Source organism: Rhopalosiphum maidis, chromosome 1 (assembly GCF_003676215.2).
Source record: "Rhopalosiphum maidis isolate BTI-1 chromosome 1, ASM367621v3, whole genome shotgun sequence".
In the NCBI taxonomy this organism is placed as follows: Eukaryota; Metazoa; Arthropoda; class Insecta; order Hemiptera; family Aphididae; genus Rhopalosiphum; species Rhopalosiphum maidis.
In genome coordinates, this window is record NC_040877.1 from 84,992,512 (window position 1) to 85,011,275 (window position 18,764).

The following is an 18,764-nucleotide window of genomic DNA, read 5'->3' on the forward strand; positions in this document are numbered from 1 at the left end:
TTCATTCTTAAAATTGTGTCTTAAGATATTCTGTTATTTTTAAAATTGAACACACATAATGTACATTTAACAGTTAATACAATTATGTTATAATACCTATGGAATTATGAAATACATAAGTTATAGATTTTAAATTTATTTAATCATTGTTTTTTGTTAAAAGTCAAGTATGATTTTTAGTTATCAATATATTATGTAAGATATGATAAGACCAAGTACTTTTACATTATATTTTTGAATTATTAAATGTGCAAAATCATTCAGTAATCAATAGTTCTAACCTAAATCTTCAGTAGTAAATTATCTTTAATATTATGATAACTGGTATTTAATTAATAATAAAAACAAAATTAAATTTAAAATATTAAGTTCAATTAGCTAGTTTATTTTTTTTTATAAAATAGCAAAAAATATTTATAATTTAATCTTTAACTTCAGGTGATAAACTAAAACTATTTTCATTCTTAACTTTTTTTTTACTTTTACGATCTTCCGAAGAACTAGAGCTTGATCTGCGATGGTGTTTCTTTTTCTTGTCAAAATGTTCTCTATCCCTAGAACGATTCCTTTGTCTTTCTTGTGTTGATTTATTGTTGTACCTATCATCTTTGCGATATCTATTTCCATCTCTTTGCACCCGATCTCGGCGAAAATTGTCATCAAAACGACGTTTTGGTGAACGGCTCCTAGAACGTCTATCAAACTTCTTTTCCATTTTTTGAAATTTTTCTCTATTATCTCCTTTGCTTTTTTTTTTAATATCACTTAAACGTTGGTCTGCTTTTTTATGATCACGATTATCTGAACCATTTTTTATATTGCGATCACGTATAATTTGAAATACATCTTCAATATTAGCCATCATGTCAATTTCAATTTTATCACTTTGTTTGTCAGAACCCTATAAACAAAAATTAAATTAAAATAAGCTGAATAAAATCTGATTAAATATTTTTATTTACCTTAGGTGGAGATCCAGGAGGTGTTTGTCCGTTTTTACTTTTCTCACGTTTCTCTCTTTCTTCGTGCCTCTTTTTCCTGGCTTCTTCACGTCTTTTAATTTCTTCTTCTTTTTCTTTACGTTCAATCTCTAATTTCTAAAATTATATTTAGTATTTATTATTTCAATAATATTAATATTAAAGTAAAAATTTTTAAATTTACTTCAAATTCATTGAATGTTATCATTTTTTTTTGTTCTTGTCTCCAATGAGGCGGAGTGTAACTTCTAGACCTACTACGAGATGGAGTTCGAAATCTGAGAGTTCCGCGACCTTTAACAATACGGCCAGATTTTGTAACACCACGAATTCTGTTTCTTTTCTTTGGTCTGTCATCATTATCTTTTTGTGGTTTCATAAGAAACATAGATGAAGGACCGCCTCGAGACAAAAATCTATTAGGGGGTCCAGCTGGAATTTCTTCAGGGTCAATATTAGAAACAGATACAAGTGGATGTAGCTGACCATCTGCATCAGCATCATCATTTTCTTCCTTTAAACGGTCCGATCTAGAACAAATTTTATTTAATTAAATTTAAAACAACAAATTATACAATCATACTTCTTTTCTGTTTTTCTTTTTGATTCTTTTTCCTTCTTCTTTTTCTTTCGTTTTCTTTTTTTGTCATCGTCTGATCCTGAACTTGTTTCACTATCAGATGCACTTTTCTCAGTTTCTTCTACACAAAGACAAGCAATATGATCATTTTTAAACATATTTTGAATTATTATATTACAGTAGATTTGTATTATGTCGAACATTACTATCTTGAATAACATTAAAATCCCCTTGAAACTAACATTACACATAAAAATTTTTTGTTCTCTTTAACTTAAATAAAATTAATTGTTTTTCATTATCTCAAATACTCAAATAATATTTTTATTTCAGTAAAAGTAAAAAAATTAAGCAATATATTCAGTATGATTGTGATTTCAAGCGATAGTAGTCAATGTTTATAGTCATTCATATAAAATAATAGTGAAATAGAAAATAAGCGTAAATTAAATGTCTTTACAATTCCTTTTTTACATTTTTACAAAAATAAAAGTAATATTAAAAATTAAACAAACTGCAATGACAGATTTAAAAAACAATTTATTTATTAATTATTGTAGATTTGTATGTAGTTGTAGTATTAGTACTTTAAGTATTCAAATTATGCATTTTAAATATTCAAAATTATTTACTAATTTATTATTATAATTTTTTTTAAGAATTTTAATAAAACTTGAAATCTCACTTTTTCCTGTTCATCTTGAAATTTGACATAACGAGAATCTAATGTAATTGTAGAGTTAAAAATAAAACAACCAATAAACATACGTTTAATTTTAGACTTCAATATAAGCTCTCCACATTTCACCACCTTTGCATCCTGAAGTGGTCGTGAATTTTTGTCAACCCCAAGTTCCTCAATCTGCATAACAACCGGCTGGCCAGAAACCACTCTTCCAAATACCACATGTATACTATAATAAAAACAACTAATTAATACCTTTATCACAATATTTATAGTTTGCTAATAGAATATTACTTACCCATCTAGGTGAGGAGTTGGTTGAGTTGTTCTACAACAAACACATGACATACGACCAAAATTTTATTAGGCTATTCTGATACACTGATCCCATCAACACATTTTCAAATTACAAAATCAAAATTACATTAGTAAACATCTATTTTATTTCCCTAGAGTGAACGATCTATGAAGTGAATAATACAATTTTCATACTTATATCACTGATATCTTATTTTTTTAATTTTAAATTCTAACTGCAAAATAATTAATAAGCTATAAAAGAAACATGCGATTTAATTTCTACATCACATTTTGCTTATAAATTTAAATACAACAATAAATGCCAAAATTGTATTATTAGTGTTTTAACATCAAAATTATTTTTATTTCTTGAAATTTATAATTAAGATTTTTAAAGTTGAACAATTATTTTAAAATTGTAAACAAGAAAAAATTGGTTTTAAATTGAAAAAAAAATTAAATAGGTTAAAAATGTAATTATTAATAATGTTAACTAGTTTCAAACTTTTAAAGAATAGATTTAAATTATTACCAACAATTAAATGTTTACTAAATATAATAATAATTATGTTAATAATTATAACTAAAACAATTATTATTAATGATTAATTATGACTGTTTTAAATGTGTAAATTTTTGTGACACACATGAAAATCTAAAATACCTATTGGTATAGAAGATAAAATACATTTTAACAATTATAATTATCATTTTTACTTTCTGAAATGTTCCATAAGCAACTAATTGTAATTTGTAATCATACAACAAACATGTTGCAAATTTATATTTCTTTAAACTTACATAAAAAATTGAGAACCATTTGTATCTGGTCCTCGATTAGCCATTGAAAGTAAAAATGGTTGGTCATGTTTCAAATCAAAATTTTCATCTAAATAAAGAAATAAAACATGCTATATATTATAACTATTGCTAACGTTTATGTTACGTCAAATTTATACCTGGAAAAGTTCCTCCAAATATAGATTCACCACCTGTACCATTTCCAGTTGAAAAATCTCCACATTGAACCATGAATGATTTAACAACGCGATGAAATATTACACCTTGGAAATGCAAAGGTTTACCAGTAGTTTTACCCAAACCTTTTTCGCCTGTACACAATGCTCGGAAATTTTCACAAGTTAGAGGACAAAAGTCGTCAAACAGTTCAAACACAATACGACCCAAAAGAATATTATCAACAGCTACATCCATAAAACACCTAGGACGAACATGTGTCTTTACTAATTCAGTGTCAACTCCCATTATGAAAACTTAATTCTGAAAAAAAAAATACCAATTATTATCAATGCAATCATATGTAATGGTGAACAATTTAAATGTAATAATAATGAAATATTATTTGTTTATTTTGATACAACTTAATTATGATCTCATCAACTTTGTTAATAATAATAAATTATAATTCAATATCCCTCCATAGAAACATTTATTAAATACATGCTTGAAGTGTTAGTAATCTATATTATGTACTTAGAGTAACAAATAATTAATTTAAATATAATATGTATTAAAAGTAAATAAATAATATTATTTTTAAACAATATTAGGAAAATAAGTTGGAATTAACAGAAAAAAGTATGAAGACAATAAATAAACTGTAGAATTATTAAAAATTTGTGACCATAGCTATTCTGAATCAATAATAATGATTGAAAAACAAATAGATATAATATAAGTATAGATTATTACTTATTTATATTAAAAATATATTTTTTAAATCATTTTTTCTTTGATTTTTTTACCATCTACTTCTTGAAACATATTACAAGAAAATAGTTAAAATAATAAATAACATTCAACCACATTTAATACTACAATAATTAATCAAAAACAAGATTTAAAAAATTAAAAATATTTCATTGGCAAAAAAAAAATAACGATAAACCTAATAAACATTTGAAATACTAAACTGCTTCATGAAACATTTGTTTCAAACAATTGTTCTTGAAACAGGTTTCATAGTAAACTATAATAAAATGTTATTAGATAAAACAGTTAAATATAACCAAACTGTGTAAACACACTACAGAAACAGACCTGCAGCCAACTTATATAACAAATAAAAAATTATACTTATCAACAATCATTAACAACAATAAACGTACCTACAATTTACTCGATAACAGAATCTTTAATATTTAATATCCAAACTCGTGAAAACCAAATGCAATAGGGAAAATAATAATTATTATTAATATGTTTATTATTGTTAACATGTTACGAAACATCTAGATAAATGACTAACTACCACGACGCTACGACGTGATTCGACGAAAAAAAACGACGAGCAATACTTACACGATATACCAGCGATCTAAAGTAATAAAATCTGAGTAATTCTTAATCCGAGCGATTCTCCGTGTATCGCAAACTGAAGTAGGAATGTACTATACTGTACTAAACCACTAAGGACTAAAAATTAAACAATAAGGAAATCGAAAATCATAATAGAAAAATATCATAAACTAAATAATAACACAGCGGCAAACAACACGTTCTGTAAAAACAACATGAGCGTACAAGATACACAGTGACCGTGTGTCGGTGTAACGAACCATGGTCTATGATCCCAAACAGCCTGGTGGACCTTTTTATCAAAGAAAAACAAAAATGGGTTCAATACTGTTGTCCCGAAACGACGTACGGTCACAACGCATAAATATGCGAAACAAATAGATTGTAGTAATCATTATTCATAATACTCGTTCTTGGACCATATAAAAATAAATGTATATGATCTAAGATACTCATTAGTCAGATAGCGAAAAACGCAAAAACTTAGTAGAAATTGTTGAATACTAGATTAAATTAAATCAGGCTCGTATACAGAGGGGGGGTTAAGGGTTCAACCCTTTTAGTTCGTGTATTAAAAATATTTTAACCCCCCCTCTCGAAAATTGATCCTGAATACGTACTTGGATAAAATTTTAATTTAATATATAATAGTATAGTAAACGTTCCGAGTATACTGAGTATAGTACTATACCTATACTACTATGACGAATATATCAGTTGGTACGAAAATATAATTATAATATATTACATCATTAAATTCATTAATCCTAAATCCATTCTGTGAGTCTATGACTATACCATAGACATGATAAAATGTCTATGATAGAGAATAGATGAAATTTATTTTATATATTTATACAACTTAAGCATAACATTACATAACAACTACGAATTATTATTGTGCAATTTGTGCCTGTAGCCTGTAGGAGTGCGTTACACCGAAATTTTTCTCATACTAACCTTACCCATTTTAGTAGTCATGCCATCATATAATAAACATAATAATTTATAAAAATGCATAAATCAATACTTTACACACGATTACACAAATAAAAGAAAAATCTCTGAATATAATTATTAAGACTTGCTTTCCAGGTTAACAAATCTAATAAATTATTGTTAATTTTATAATTTGCGGATATTCTTGTGTCTTAAACTAAATAAATTATAATATAAAAAATATAAGATTTATAAACCAATAGTTTAATTTTTAATAATCTAATACAAGCCCACTAAATTAAAACAAAACTGAAAATACATAGGACCTAAAATCAATTTTTTATTTGAAACCTATAGTTATTTACTATAGGTAGTTTTGATTTTCCTAATTTAGTGTGAATTAAAATAACAATGAAACACTAGAAACTAGAAAGTAGGTAATACAAATGAAAATCACAAACATTTATATTAATAGTATTTATTGCTTTATAGTACTACTCAATCTAGGAGAGAATGCACTTCAATAGACTTTTGTATTTGTGGTAAATGGGAATATCCCAATGGTCCTCAGCTTGATTTGCCAATAAAATTAATCAATTTGTGAACAATTGAAAACCCACAACTTCCTTCTAATTGAATCTATATAATTGTAACTTGTCAAAAAAATGTATAAATTGTTTTTAGATAAAAACAATCTATATACGTAGGTAATTTTATTTCTTACAATCTTACCAATGCAGAAGCAGAGAATAGTTTTGAGTACCTAATTCTCTAGTTCGCATAACATTATAATTTTCTCATCAATTATATTTCACATATATCCAATGATTTGCATGACGATTTTCTATTATAAAAATAGCTCATCCTTTGGGCTTTGATTAAATAATAAGAAGTTATTCCTACTCGCCCTAAAATAATTAAAGTTACCTATATTATTCAATTAATTTAGACAAACTTACTTCATAACTTTGTCCTTTTATTAAATCTACAAGTGTATAAGCCAAAAAACCAAAAGAAGGTTGTAACATATTGTTATACTAATCATTAAAACCAGTGGTGAAAATTATTTTTCATACATATCAACATTAAAATCATCCTCACTACTTGGTATAAGACTTTTTTTTACCAGTTGAATGTATTTTCACTATTAATACCCATTCTAAAATATATTATAGAACTGTTTAATTTTATTGTAATAATATTTATAATACATATTATTTTATCATATCTATAAGCCATTTAAAAAATTTGGTTTTTTTAAATTAGTTTAACTGACGTTATTATGTGCAGAATTTTTATGATGCTTACTAAAAGATTAGAAAAATATCTACCTTAAACAATGAATTATAATTGTAATTTTTGTTTACTAGACCAGCTTTACACGGATTTCATCACTTCGATGATATTTTTTTACAATTATTCAAACAAGTGTATAATATTGTGAGTGTCACAATAATATACATTTAATTTATACTTCACATATAAATACAATGGCTTCTAGAAATTGATACTTGAAAGTTGATAGTCTATTTTAATTGATTGCATCAATAAAATATAATACATTGCGTATTTGTATCTGTAAAAAATATAAGTCAAATTGGTATCATATTCATGCATCAAAACTGTAAACATCAATTTTTTTATTTCGTTGTCATTAACTAAATAGTACAGATTTTGAATACACCAACAAAAAATACCACAAACATTAATTTTTGCATATGCATATTAGAAATCATTTAACAATAGGTATAATATTCAGAACTAATATTTGGAGGTAAGGGGGTTGAACTCTAAACTCCCACAATTGGGTACAACCTTGAGTATACCACATAATCTTATTAAATGATTTGTCTTATTGTCATTTCCACACTGAAAAATAAAATTACATATATAATAATCTTTAATCACACATTTGTTTAATAATTATTGTTAATTGCACATTCATTAGAAAGTAATACATGGCTAATAATACTAATAATTTATATTAATTATTGGTTATAATAATATTAATACTTTACGTTTGATAATTTTATTTAAGACCACATTAACAAAAATAATATCATCTTAATATAATTTTTCCGCAGACAAAAATTTAACAAAGTAGTTTATCTTTTAGCAATAGGCAATTTTTTGTTTAAATAATAATTATATGTTTAAGATGTTTAGGTTTGTAATAAGATACATTTCATTTATACGCATCTATGGAACATTTAACATAAAATAATATTATATAGCTAATATTTAATACAAGGTGATTACTTTAAATAACTAATAATTAATTCAGTATATTTTAAATGTTTTAAAAATTGTTGAACTTCATTACTTACTTAGGTAAAACCAATCAACATGAAATACAAATAGTATATCATACAACTTAATACCATTATCTTAGTAATAACAGTATTAAGCAATCATGTTGCAGTGTGCCTACAATTTGACAGCCCATTAAAATGACTAATAACTAACTTAAATGCAAAGATTAATCAAATGAAAATTAAAATATTAAGAAAATATTATAGTTATGAGTGAAATAAAGAATAAATGTAAAATAAAATATATGATTTTAACAATTGTATTAAACTTTATTTCTGCATAACTGCTGTAAGAAAAATATTTTATTCTTTTATATATTATAAATATATATATATTATGTAAGCTCAAAACATCATGGTGAGCAGTGAGAATTTATTAATAAAATTACTTTTTAATGATAAACCTATAAACGATATACCATAAACAGTTAAATTGAAAGATAAAATAATAGTGATAAAAATGTTGAAATTCAGTTTTTGAATTTATTTAACAATTACATTAAGACTATCAAAAACATTAAAATTGTTATTAAATTGTTATATACATAACTTATATAATAGAAATAATCTAATACATTATTTATATAAAATATAAAACAGTGAAGTTCAAAAGATTTAGCTTAAGCAAAATTTGTAATCTATAAAATAAAATTCAACGATTTTAACAATGCTTAATATCCTTAACAAATGATTGATAACTAATCAAGTCTGTGTTTGATTACGTTCTATCACATTATGTTGGTTAGTAAAAAAATGTTCCAGTTTAAAATAAATCATTTGACACTATAAAATATTTCACACACACACATATATTAATAATAAATATATATATGATCAAATCACAATCTTAAAAAATATATAAGGCAAAATATTTTTTTACAATTTTTCATAATTAATATTATTATTTGTTTTGAAGATATACAAATAAAAACTCATTTAAAGTGTAATTTTAAAAATATGATTTCTTCTACTAAATATAATCTTAAAGACAATTTGAATATTTAAGCACATTCATTTTCAGTGTATCCAGTCTTCACACAGAATTATTATTACAATAAAATGTTTAAATTAATAAAAACTACGAAAGTTGAAAAAAAAATATGACAGGCAAGAAACAAACTTATATGTAAATGAAATATTGGAACAATAGTTATAGAATATTTTGTTAAACAGAAAAAATAAAACATATTTTGTATAGAACTGAACTGGTATGGTTTTTACATTTTAATTATTGCTTTCTACTTTTTCAGTTTCTAAAGTCTCATTTTCAGCTGGGACAGTTTCAGTTGAATTTGAGGATAATTCTTCACCTGCCGATTCTTCTTGGGGTTGAGGAGCTTTGATTTCTAAAATAGAAATTGTATCCTGGATAGTTTTGATTGCTTTTTTTCTAGCTGCGCGAACATCATCTCTTCCTATAAAATAAGTAATGAGTGTCTTACATTTTTTATCAAACTCTTGAAAAATCTAGATGCTAATAATTTTAAGATATTTAAGATAAGGAATAGAGTAATTAGTTTTTTGAAGTTATTTAATAATAGATATAAATAGATTTAAATATTTATCACACAGTTGTAATATAATATTCATATCATCAGATTTGGTTTTGGGCTAACTGAGACAAGTAAAATATACATTTCTGATGTTATGTACAATCAATACAATTATAAACTAATTTAATATATTAAATAAATAGTTGATAACTTTATATAAATATTTTGTGATTAAAACAGTTCAACCATCATAAAAATGAAATTTAAGAATATTCAATCAAAATAATAGCATTTTCCATGCCCTGTGGGGTCATTTATATTCTATAATCTATGGTATATAATATTTAATCTATACTGTGATAAAAAGCAAAAATATATTTAATATTCACACTATAGCATATTATATTACCTTCAGTTTCAATGGTATCTAGCTTGATCAAATTTCTTGTAAGCATCTCATCCAAATAAATATATTGTTTATCACTACGTAAGGAACCTGAAAATTGATTAACAGCTACCGCCAATTCTTCTACATCGGCTTGAACAATTTGCACTTTTTCCAAAGCATCTACTGGTTTTACTTGTTGGCGCTGAGTAGGCGGAGGAGTAGATCTGGTTTCATTTGGAGGAGTTTGCTGACGATTTTGGGATGGAGGTGTTTGACGGCGTTGTGCGGTATTTTGATCATGGAAGGAATGATGTTGTGCAAATGGAGTTTGTTTACCAGCAGATCGTTTTGGCAAAGTTGAGCTATTATTTTCATTAAATCGTTGATCAACATTCTTTGGATATACAGGTTCAGAACGGCCTTCCACATAAATCGGAATGTGTCGCACATTAGGTTGTTTTTGATTTCCGTGTGATGTTGTAGAAGCATCAGTTTGAGGTTGTGTTTGTGTATGTGGCTGAATATTTTCAGATTGATTATTAATAGGATTTACTGGTGTAAATTCTAGTTTAGATACAAATCTTTGAGGTTTATCATCATTTTCCTGAGATCTTGAATTATTTTCAAACGGATGCTGGTTTTGCTTATCCATGTTTTCTTCAAATCGTTTTTTATCGGGACTAGAATCAGTTCGATCGTTGTAATTATGGTTAAGATCTGATGGTCCCTCAGGCACGTTATCTTCTCCAGACACTGTACGTTTACGACTCCAACTCTTCGAACTAGGTTCACCTCCCCAAGGTGGACAACGCAAATGACCGGCGAGATCTGGGTGTCTTTTGGCTAAATCTTCTAAATGTGAGCGGACACTCAAATGACCTCTTAGCATGTCATCATCAAACGGAAATTCTTCCTAAAGAATATAAAGAAATTCGTTAAAAAAAAATGTTTATGTAAATCTCATACAATCATAAAATCCTATGCTTACGGCCAAAATATAGAATTTATATTTTATTTGTTTTTCTCAAAAAAAAATTCATCAATAATAAAAAAAAAGTTTGAACTTCATAATATTAACTAATTATTAAGGAATTCTGCATAGATAAACAGAATGCGCGTAAAATATAATATTATATTTAACAGTTCGGTTGATCGTTAATTATGAAGAAATGAATATCAACCTCTTATATTTTATTTCCACAATCTGTATACCAGGGAATGGTTTCTTGCACATCGAGTAATAACTATCGGCCGTGTGTGGGTAGGAAGACCATGAAGATTAGTTTAAATTACAATAGGCTAAGATAATGCAACGTATTTACAGAAGTACAAATTAATTTTTAAATTGCATTAGATTTTAATCCTGTTAGTTGTTACTGATTTAACATTTCATAATCAGTTTTAAAAATATAAAAATTTTTGTTTATTTTTAAATCAAATAAAACTGGATCATCAGTGACCATGAAATAATTATGTATTTAAATAAAAACTACTTATGATTCATGACTTTTAAGTTAAATTACTAAAATAAGATTATTATTTTGTTTTTGAATCATTGATCATCTGTAGTTATGACAGTAATTGCATGAAAAGTGTTAGATATTCATTACAATCAAATTAATAAATTTATTATTGAAAAGTAAAAAAACAATAAATTATAGATACCTATATATTTTTTTCTATGAACTAAGTCACTATAATATTATACATAATATATACAAACATGATTGTATATTTGTACGAACAAATATAAATAGTAATATTAATAAAAATATTATATTATTGTTGTACTCCAAAAATCACGAATTTACGATTAGAAATTTTTATATCATCTATAGTAATAATGTTACAAAACATTAAACGAGTAGTGTCGGCCGTCGGGGATTACATGAAATAGAAACGCAGCCAAGACTACGATGCTGGGACCCAGGCCAATAATTTGTTGCTAAAAATAAAAAACAAAACCCATTACATATTTGTCTACCGAAGCACTAGAACAATAATTAAGAAATTAAGTCGGGCTAACTACACGTTATTCACTACTTGAATTCGTAAATTACCTAAGTACACAAAGAAACAAAAATTTAAGTACATACTCCATAGCTAAAACTCAAAATGTTTACTACGAACTATAAAAAGGATTTTTAATCTACTTGATAAAAGATAAAAATAATTTTACAATAAATTCAAATATTGTAAATACTTATTTATTAAATACAATTAAAATTATTTTTTTTCTAATTCAATATGTTCCTCTTATGTATAAATTGGATATTTTAAATGAAGAAAAATAATTGTATGTTGGATTATATGTGCATTTTTAATTGTAAAATACATGTAACAATAATAGTTATAAAATTATATATAGGAGGTATTTTCCTTCTCGTCTTTAACCAAAATAATTAAATAATAATATGGGTTTAACCTAATTAATGAAATATAAATAAATCCATATTATACATAAAAATACTTACACTATATATAAATATTAAATATATTATTTACACAAGTAATCTACGCCCTTCTTATTTTACACGATGGGCAAATGGAAAATAATACACAATATTAAACATACCAAATAAGTTATATTAAATATTACGTATCTAATTCAGCTAGAAAATAATTCATCTCAAATTATTATACACTCATACCGAACACTAAAATATATCCTATATCGGCTACATCATAGGCAATATTATAGTAAGATTATAAGTAAATTACTTGATAACCTGAAAAAATTAAACTCAGAAATAAATTAAAAACATAAAAATAAAAATTGTTATAACTTATAGATACACATTTTATTTGGCTACATTTAAAGTTATTTGCAACTTACAATGTAGTATCCAGATACGATTATGAAACGCAGTTCTAGACAAAAAGTTGGATTATAATACCTACGTATAATTCATATTTATTTTATATCTTGTAAAAACATGACAAATTTAAGTTTAAGACTCAAGTTTAATATTTTAAATATTTGAGGAATCTTTTCAAATCAATTAATTAACAATTATTATCTAGAAATTATAAATATAACTATAATTGATAGTATAATAACTATTCAAATAAAATTAATTTTAAATAAAAAATAATAAAATATAGTAAAGAAGAAACATAAAAATATAGATAACAGCAATAAGGTTTGGAAAACTAAGATGGAATATGACTTAAAATTATTTAAATTTATTATTTGAATTTTGAATTATAAAAATAGAACTGTACGCCTGTATTGTGAAAACAATATAAAGGAAAAAATTTCTAATTTCGCTAATTACAGTGAACATTTTATAACTAATTTGAAGGGACCAAAAGATTTCTTTCGTTATAGAAAGGGTGTAAAAAAATAAGAGAATATAAATAATACCAACCTTTATAATGTAATATTTACGTTATATAGTTTTTCGTTGTAACGAGTTACATTATAAAGAATTTTCACTATATTTCTAATTTATATAGGTATAAGAATTAATTATCAATAAACATATATTTTATTAGATAATTATTATACTACAGTACAAGAAAATCATTGAAGTTGGTAGAATTATGTACAAAACAAATAATACGTTTTATCATTCAGTCATTCTATTTTAAATTCACCCAAGTTTTCCAATTTTTTTTTAATAATGGATATCCTAAACATTAATGTTTATACTTTAAAAAATTTTCATCATTACATATTCTCATTAGTTCATTACTATCTCATTTATGAAAACCATTATAAGACATTATACATTGAACATAATGATAATATTTTAGCTGTTCATTTTACATATATTTCAACCAACACTGACAATATTTTTTTTATCATTATTAGTGAGTATGTTGAAAAAAGAACATTTGAATGAATATCCTATTCATACAAATTATCTATTATTTGATATTGACATTTAGTCATTAGACGATTACTGAACATAAACAAATATAGATGATAGTTAGGTAAATATTTGTTACTTGAGTACTACACTTGTTAAGTTTAAAATTATTTTATTTTTATACACAGTTATTTTAATATTTTTTAATGAACTGATAACTAATCCAAATATTATATTTGTTAGGTAATTATGTATCTATTCTATTTTTCTACCAATTGGCAATATTTTATGAGTTATTAGTTATTAAAATTAAAATAATTGATTCTATTAGTTAAAATTTTAATAAAAAAAAATAATATTAACTCTTATTAAATTTAATGGATCTAATCTTAATTAAAATTTAAGTCAAGGCATGTATAGTCTAAATTGTTTATATGTTAAAATATGAACATAGGTATTTAGTGAAATTTACCAGTCTGTTGAATCCAGATTAGGTCATATAATTGAGTATTACACAATAAATCAAAACTAATTTCATTCTGTTCGGTAAAAGAAAATTTACATTGCAACACCCTGCCATACTGAAACCATATTTATATTATAAGTAATATACAATTGATTTTTTTTTATTTTGGAAAATAATAAGATAGATTATGTGTTAAGTACATCATGCATTTCATTTATCTTCATTAACTCATAAAATATTACCACTTTGAACAAATATGGTAGGAACTAGGAAGGATTTTGCCCAGTAAAAATTCTACCTAATACTTGTAATTTACATAAATCAATTATTCAAAAGTTATTGTTGAATATAAGATAAAATATTTAACTTAAAATAATAATACCATATATTTAATTATATTTTAGAAAAACTAATTACATACCTGTTTTGAAAAATAGTTAATAAGCTATTATTAATAAATATTAAAAAATATTTTACAAATATTAATTAAAACATAATTTTAAAATATAAGTTTTGTCTTGAGGATGTAGATAATAATTCTCATGTTAGTTTATTGTGTAAATGTTAAGTAATCCATAAAAATATAATATTATAATTAATGTATTAGTAGTTTAGTACAATGTACTTAATTAAACTATAATTATCATTTTATAATTAAAATAACAGTTTTTAAAAATGAGGATTTGTGTTTAAGATCACAATAATTTGATTAGGTAAAAATAAATAAAAAACATAAAATAAAATAAAAATTTAAAAAAATAAATTAGGTATATTAATTTAGACTTTTATTTTGACAATAATGCAACTTTCAAATAAAAAGTGATCGGTATGTTTGATTAAATTGTGATAAACTATGATTCAAGTATGAGAAACTGGGATATAAACTTGTATGACATGTATTTTAGATACTTGAAAAAAATTGTATATAACAATACAAGAAATATGTATAAAAAAGTTTTAAAATGTTTAATTGGAGAATTTTTTAATTATAATTAATAAAACATAATTAGATATTTTTTTAACTTTAATGTTATTACAAATATAAAATATATCCCTGGACCCTGATATAATAAATATTTGTAACTTACCAATGTGGAACTATGAGAGGGTGATAAAGGATAAATGACAGGATTAATTTTGGCCGCTTCCATAACATCCAAAAACAGCAAAATATTTGTTACTCACTGAAGAACACACAAAAAAAAAAAACTTATCACACAACAAATACTGATATATTAGATAAAATTTAAGTTATTAGTCAATACATATATTTCTAAAGTAAGAATACACTGGAGAGTAGTAACAACTTCAAACAACAGTGACTATATGTTTATTTATAACAGATTAAAACCATTTTCATTTAAACATTATTATAAATGTGTGGGCATTAAATTGTGTAGGCGATAGCCACACCAACTGCTCTAGAATATTCATCAATGAGGAATGCTAGATCTGTGTGTGCCAAATAAACCATAACCCAATTAAAAGAAGACCTTAATTGGATAAAATATAAATTTGATTAGCTTAAAATTGATTAATTTATATCAATGTAAAAATTATAAAATCAAAAGAAAATTATTACCTAAAAATATACATTTGTAATCATTGCAAAAAAGTGAATTTAATCATTAACAAATAAGTTTGATTTATACCTATTACCTATGTCAATAAATAAGTTAAATTTTTTTAGTCAGGTAACTAAATAATAAATTTATAGACGTTACAATTTAAAAATATTAAAAACCTAATGATGTAAAACACTCTGTATAGTATTCCTATACACAGCGATAAACCTAATTATTTCTGCTATACTCATTTTCTATCAATTTTTATGGTTTGGTAATAAAATTATATTATATAGTGCTGTAATAAAATAAATAGTACTTTGAACATTACTTTTTTTTAGAGCCTTGCATGTGGCAAAAAAACAAAATAGTTTGTTTTTTGTCACATTATAGTACCTATGGCAAAACAGCATAGGAATTAGGATAAAATCTCCAAAGAATGCACATATCATATTCATATAATCTACTGCATACAATTTTGTAAAGTAACTATTATTTCACAATTTTTACTATAAAAAAACCATATTAGATACTTCACTCAAAATGTTTAAAAGTAAATATTAATTTAACTAATGTAATTTTAATTTACTTAACATTTAAAGTTTATATGACAAATTTATTACAAAGGTATCTCATAAATGTGGATTGTGGTTTAAAAAAACTATTTCTTCGATGTTTAAAAAAAATGTTTGTGTTTTTGCAAAAGTAAAGTAATTTACAAGCACTTTCATTAAATTAGATAAAATCAATTTTCTAAAGACACAACAATTTACAGATTGGCGTGGAAAGTTAAATTCATTGAAACTTGAAAATCAAAAATAAAATATAAGGTCAAGAACCAACTTAAGATTACAAAAGTGGAGATTAAGAAGTTTAGAATTTGATTGAAAATTATTGTACCAACCTTCAGAATGTGCTTTTTGGTTAATTAAATTTTAATTAACTATACAATGTAGTATAACAATAAAGTACATCGCTAAATATGAACTATGATTTATAAATTTTTATATTTTAACTACACAAATTTAAAATGAGTTGTTCTCAATAATTCTAAGACTATTAAAAGTGTAGGTACCTACCAATTGAAAAGTATATTTAAATCTACACTTTAACTTAAATTTTAGAACTAGAATGTTCATAAGTAATAGGAATTCGTCAAACATAGTATTGTTTCTGGTGGCCATAAATTTTTACTTGTTTACACAGATTAAAATACTATCGTAGGAAAAAATAAAGTAAAATTGTTGCAAAGGTAAAGAAAAAATAGTTAATACTCTCACTTGCATTATACTTTCCTAATAATTGTTAGGTTATGTAATTTAAAAAACATTTCAAAAAGTTAAAAACTCAATATTAAACTATTAAAATGATATACTAAATATGTCTGATAAATAATAAGTAACGATCCTATTGTTCAAACCCCTAAATACATATTATTATTATAGGTTATAGGTACCAATTAATTTAGTTAGAAACTACAGTAGGGATAGTATAAATGATAAAAACATGAAATTAAATTTTAATACAAGCAAATATGTAAATAGGAGACAGATAATTTTTATTGTAAAAATCGTAAAGTATTTAGGTGTAACATCAGTATGAAATTGATTAATAAAATAGAATTTTGTAATAATAAAATCATGTTAATTGAATAATAATAAAGTAATTTTACTAGAATCGTCCTTAAGAACTTTTCAAACACATATTGTATACCCACAACTTCATAAAATTATATTTCAACAAAATAAAATAAGCCAGCGAATTAACGATATTCACACAAAAACACTCAGGTATAATGCATGTTAATACGAACGTACCCTTGGAGGAGAAGTCCTGGAGTCAGATTTGTCGAAAAACATGCTATTCCCGCCTGTGTTGCCAAACTCTCTGTTGATTTCTTCCAAAATTTCGTCCGTAGATTTGCCGCGAATACGATCGCTCAACTTTGACTTATTACGATCCCGACGATCAGCAAAAGGCATATTACTCTAGACACGGCATCGATCGTCCCTGGTGCAATTTACGAGAGAATATCAATGGACGTCCGCGACTAGTCGATTGAAACGGCGGCGTACGGAAAATCCGTGCTAACGAACGCCGGAAAGTGTCGAAAAACAGAAAACCTATAGGTACGGTAATAAAAACGACAACGTCGAAAGGTCTGGGGGTGAGTCTACTATAATGTTAATGATAAAAATAATAATAAATAACGATGACCGCTAGAAGAAAACGCATCCGACGCGACCGTCGGACCAGCTGCAAATAAAATACTATATGTGTATAGCACACGGCAAGTCGGAAAACAATCAGTGAACACTCGTGATACAGTATATACTATATACTATATACTATACACTAAATAGATACAGTGATACGGCGGACAAATCTAGAAGATTCGAGTAAATACGGTCGGTCCCACGGTCGCGCGGAGAACGTGAAAACGGCAAATCGGACGGTCGCGTCAGCCGTCCCCCGCCGACCAAGACAACGGACCAATGGCGTCGTAGAATTGTATGATAAGTGATAACACTGAACACCCGAGACATTACACAATATGTAGGTATATGTATATTGTATATCCAATCCACCCATAGGATATAAGATGATTTTCATTTTTCTTTCTCTATTTTCTGCTGTCAGTGGTATAAACGGTAAGAGTACGGTTACATTGGTTACAGTCAAAACTCATTGCGTCACATATGCGTACATCACAGACATCCGTGACGTACATTCTTTAGAAGTTTAAACTCCGGTACTCGTGTGGCGCCGTGGCGGGAACACGTCGTTAATCGTGATTCCGCTGATTTCCGTGCACTCCTTACACGAATTAAAATATCATAATAATATATTATGATATTTAATAATTCGTGGTTCTTTAGATAATATTATATTGTTTTTCATGTATTATATCAACTATTATTT

At 25.3% G+C, this 18,764-nt stretch overlaps 2 protein-coding genes across 4 annotated transcripts; both read right to left on the bottom strand.

Annotated features, from left to right (window-relative positions):
• Positions 1 to 364: 364 nt before the first annotated feature.
• On the bottom strand, positions 365 to 5,116 carry LOC113555509 (peptidyl-prolyl cis-trans isomerase cyp11). Of its 2 annotated transcripts, none has more exons than XM_026959866.2 (9): positions 4,868 to 5,116; positions 3,505 to 3,826; positions 3,347 to 3,434; positions 2,544 to 2,573; positions 2,329 to 2,474; positions 1,564 to 1,681; positions 1,165 to 1,510; positions 963 to 1,097; positions 365 to 901 (listed from the first exon to the last, which is right to left on the bottom strand). In XM_026959866.2, exons 2-9 carry the CDS (start codon positions 3,809 to 3,811, stop codon positions 422 to 424), a joined length of 1,650 nt encoding a protein of 549 aa, XP_026815667.1. In that variant the 5' UTR covers positions 3,812 to 3,826; positions 4,868 to 5,116; the 3' UTR covers positions 365 to 421. The 2 variants fall into 2 exon arrangements, with proteins under 2 accessions (XP_026815667.1, XP_026815668.1); XM_026959867.1 differs by lacking the exon at positions 4,868 to 5,116 and adding an exon at positions 4,480 to 4,589.
• A 3,946-nt stretch (positions 5,117 to 9,062) lies between these two features.
• LOC113557279 (BAG domain-containing protein Samui) lies at positions 9,063 to 18,244 on the bottom strand. Of its 2 annotated transcripts, XM_026962719.2 has the most exons (4): positions 17,660 to 17,798; positions 15,366 to 15,461; positions 10,018 to 10,909; positions 9,063 to 9,530 (listed from the first exon to the last, which is right to left on the bottom strand). In XM_026962719.2, exons 2-4 carry the CDS (start codon positions 15,426 to 15,428, stop codon positions 9,340 to 9,342), a joined length of 1,146 nt encoding a protein of 381 aa, XP_026818520.1. In that variant the 5' UTR covers positions 15,429 to 15,461; positions 17,660 to 17,798; the 3' UTR covers positions 9,063 to 9,339. The 2 variants fall into 2 exon arrangements, with proteins under 2 accessions (XP_026818520.1, XP_026818519.1); XM_026962718.2 differs by lacking the exon at positions 15,366 to 15,461 and having other exon boundaries at positions 9,064 to 9,530; positions 17,660 to 18,244.
• Positions 18,245 to 18,764: the final 520 nt, after the last annotated feature.

Bases quoted from the DNA above. Each gene is read 5' to 3' on its own strand.
- LOC113555509 (XM_026959866.2), bottom strand. From the start codon at position 3,811: ATGGGAGTTGACACTGAATTAGTAAAGACACATGTTCGTCCTAGGTGT. The intron at 3,435-3,504 runs GTATAAATTTGA...TTCTTTATTTAG, and splicing joins ATTTGGAGGAACTTTTCCAG to ATGAAAATTTTGATTTGAAA. The intron at 1,682-2,328 runs GTATGTTTATTG...GTCTTTGTGTAG, and splicing joins ATTGAAGTCTAAAATTAAAC to AAGAAACTGAGAAAAGTGCA.
- LOC113557279 (XM_026962718.2), bottom strand. From the start codon at position 17,824: ATGCCTTTTGCTGATCGTCGGGATCGTAATAAGTCAAAGTTGAGCGAT. The intron at 10,910-17,659 runs GTACGTTCGTAT...TATATTCTTTAG, and splicing joins CCAGGACTTCTCCTCCAAGG to GAAGAATTTCCGTTTGATGA. The intron at 9,531-10,017 runs GTAATATAATAT...CTTATTTTATAG, and splicing joins AGATACCATTGAAACTGAAG to GAAGAGATGATGTTCGCGCA.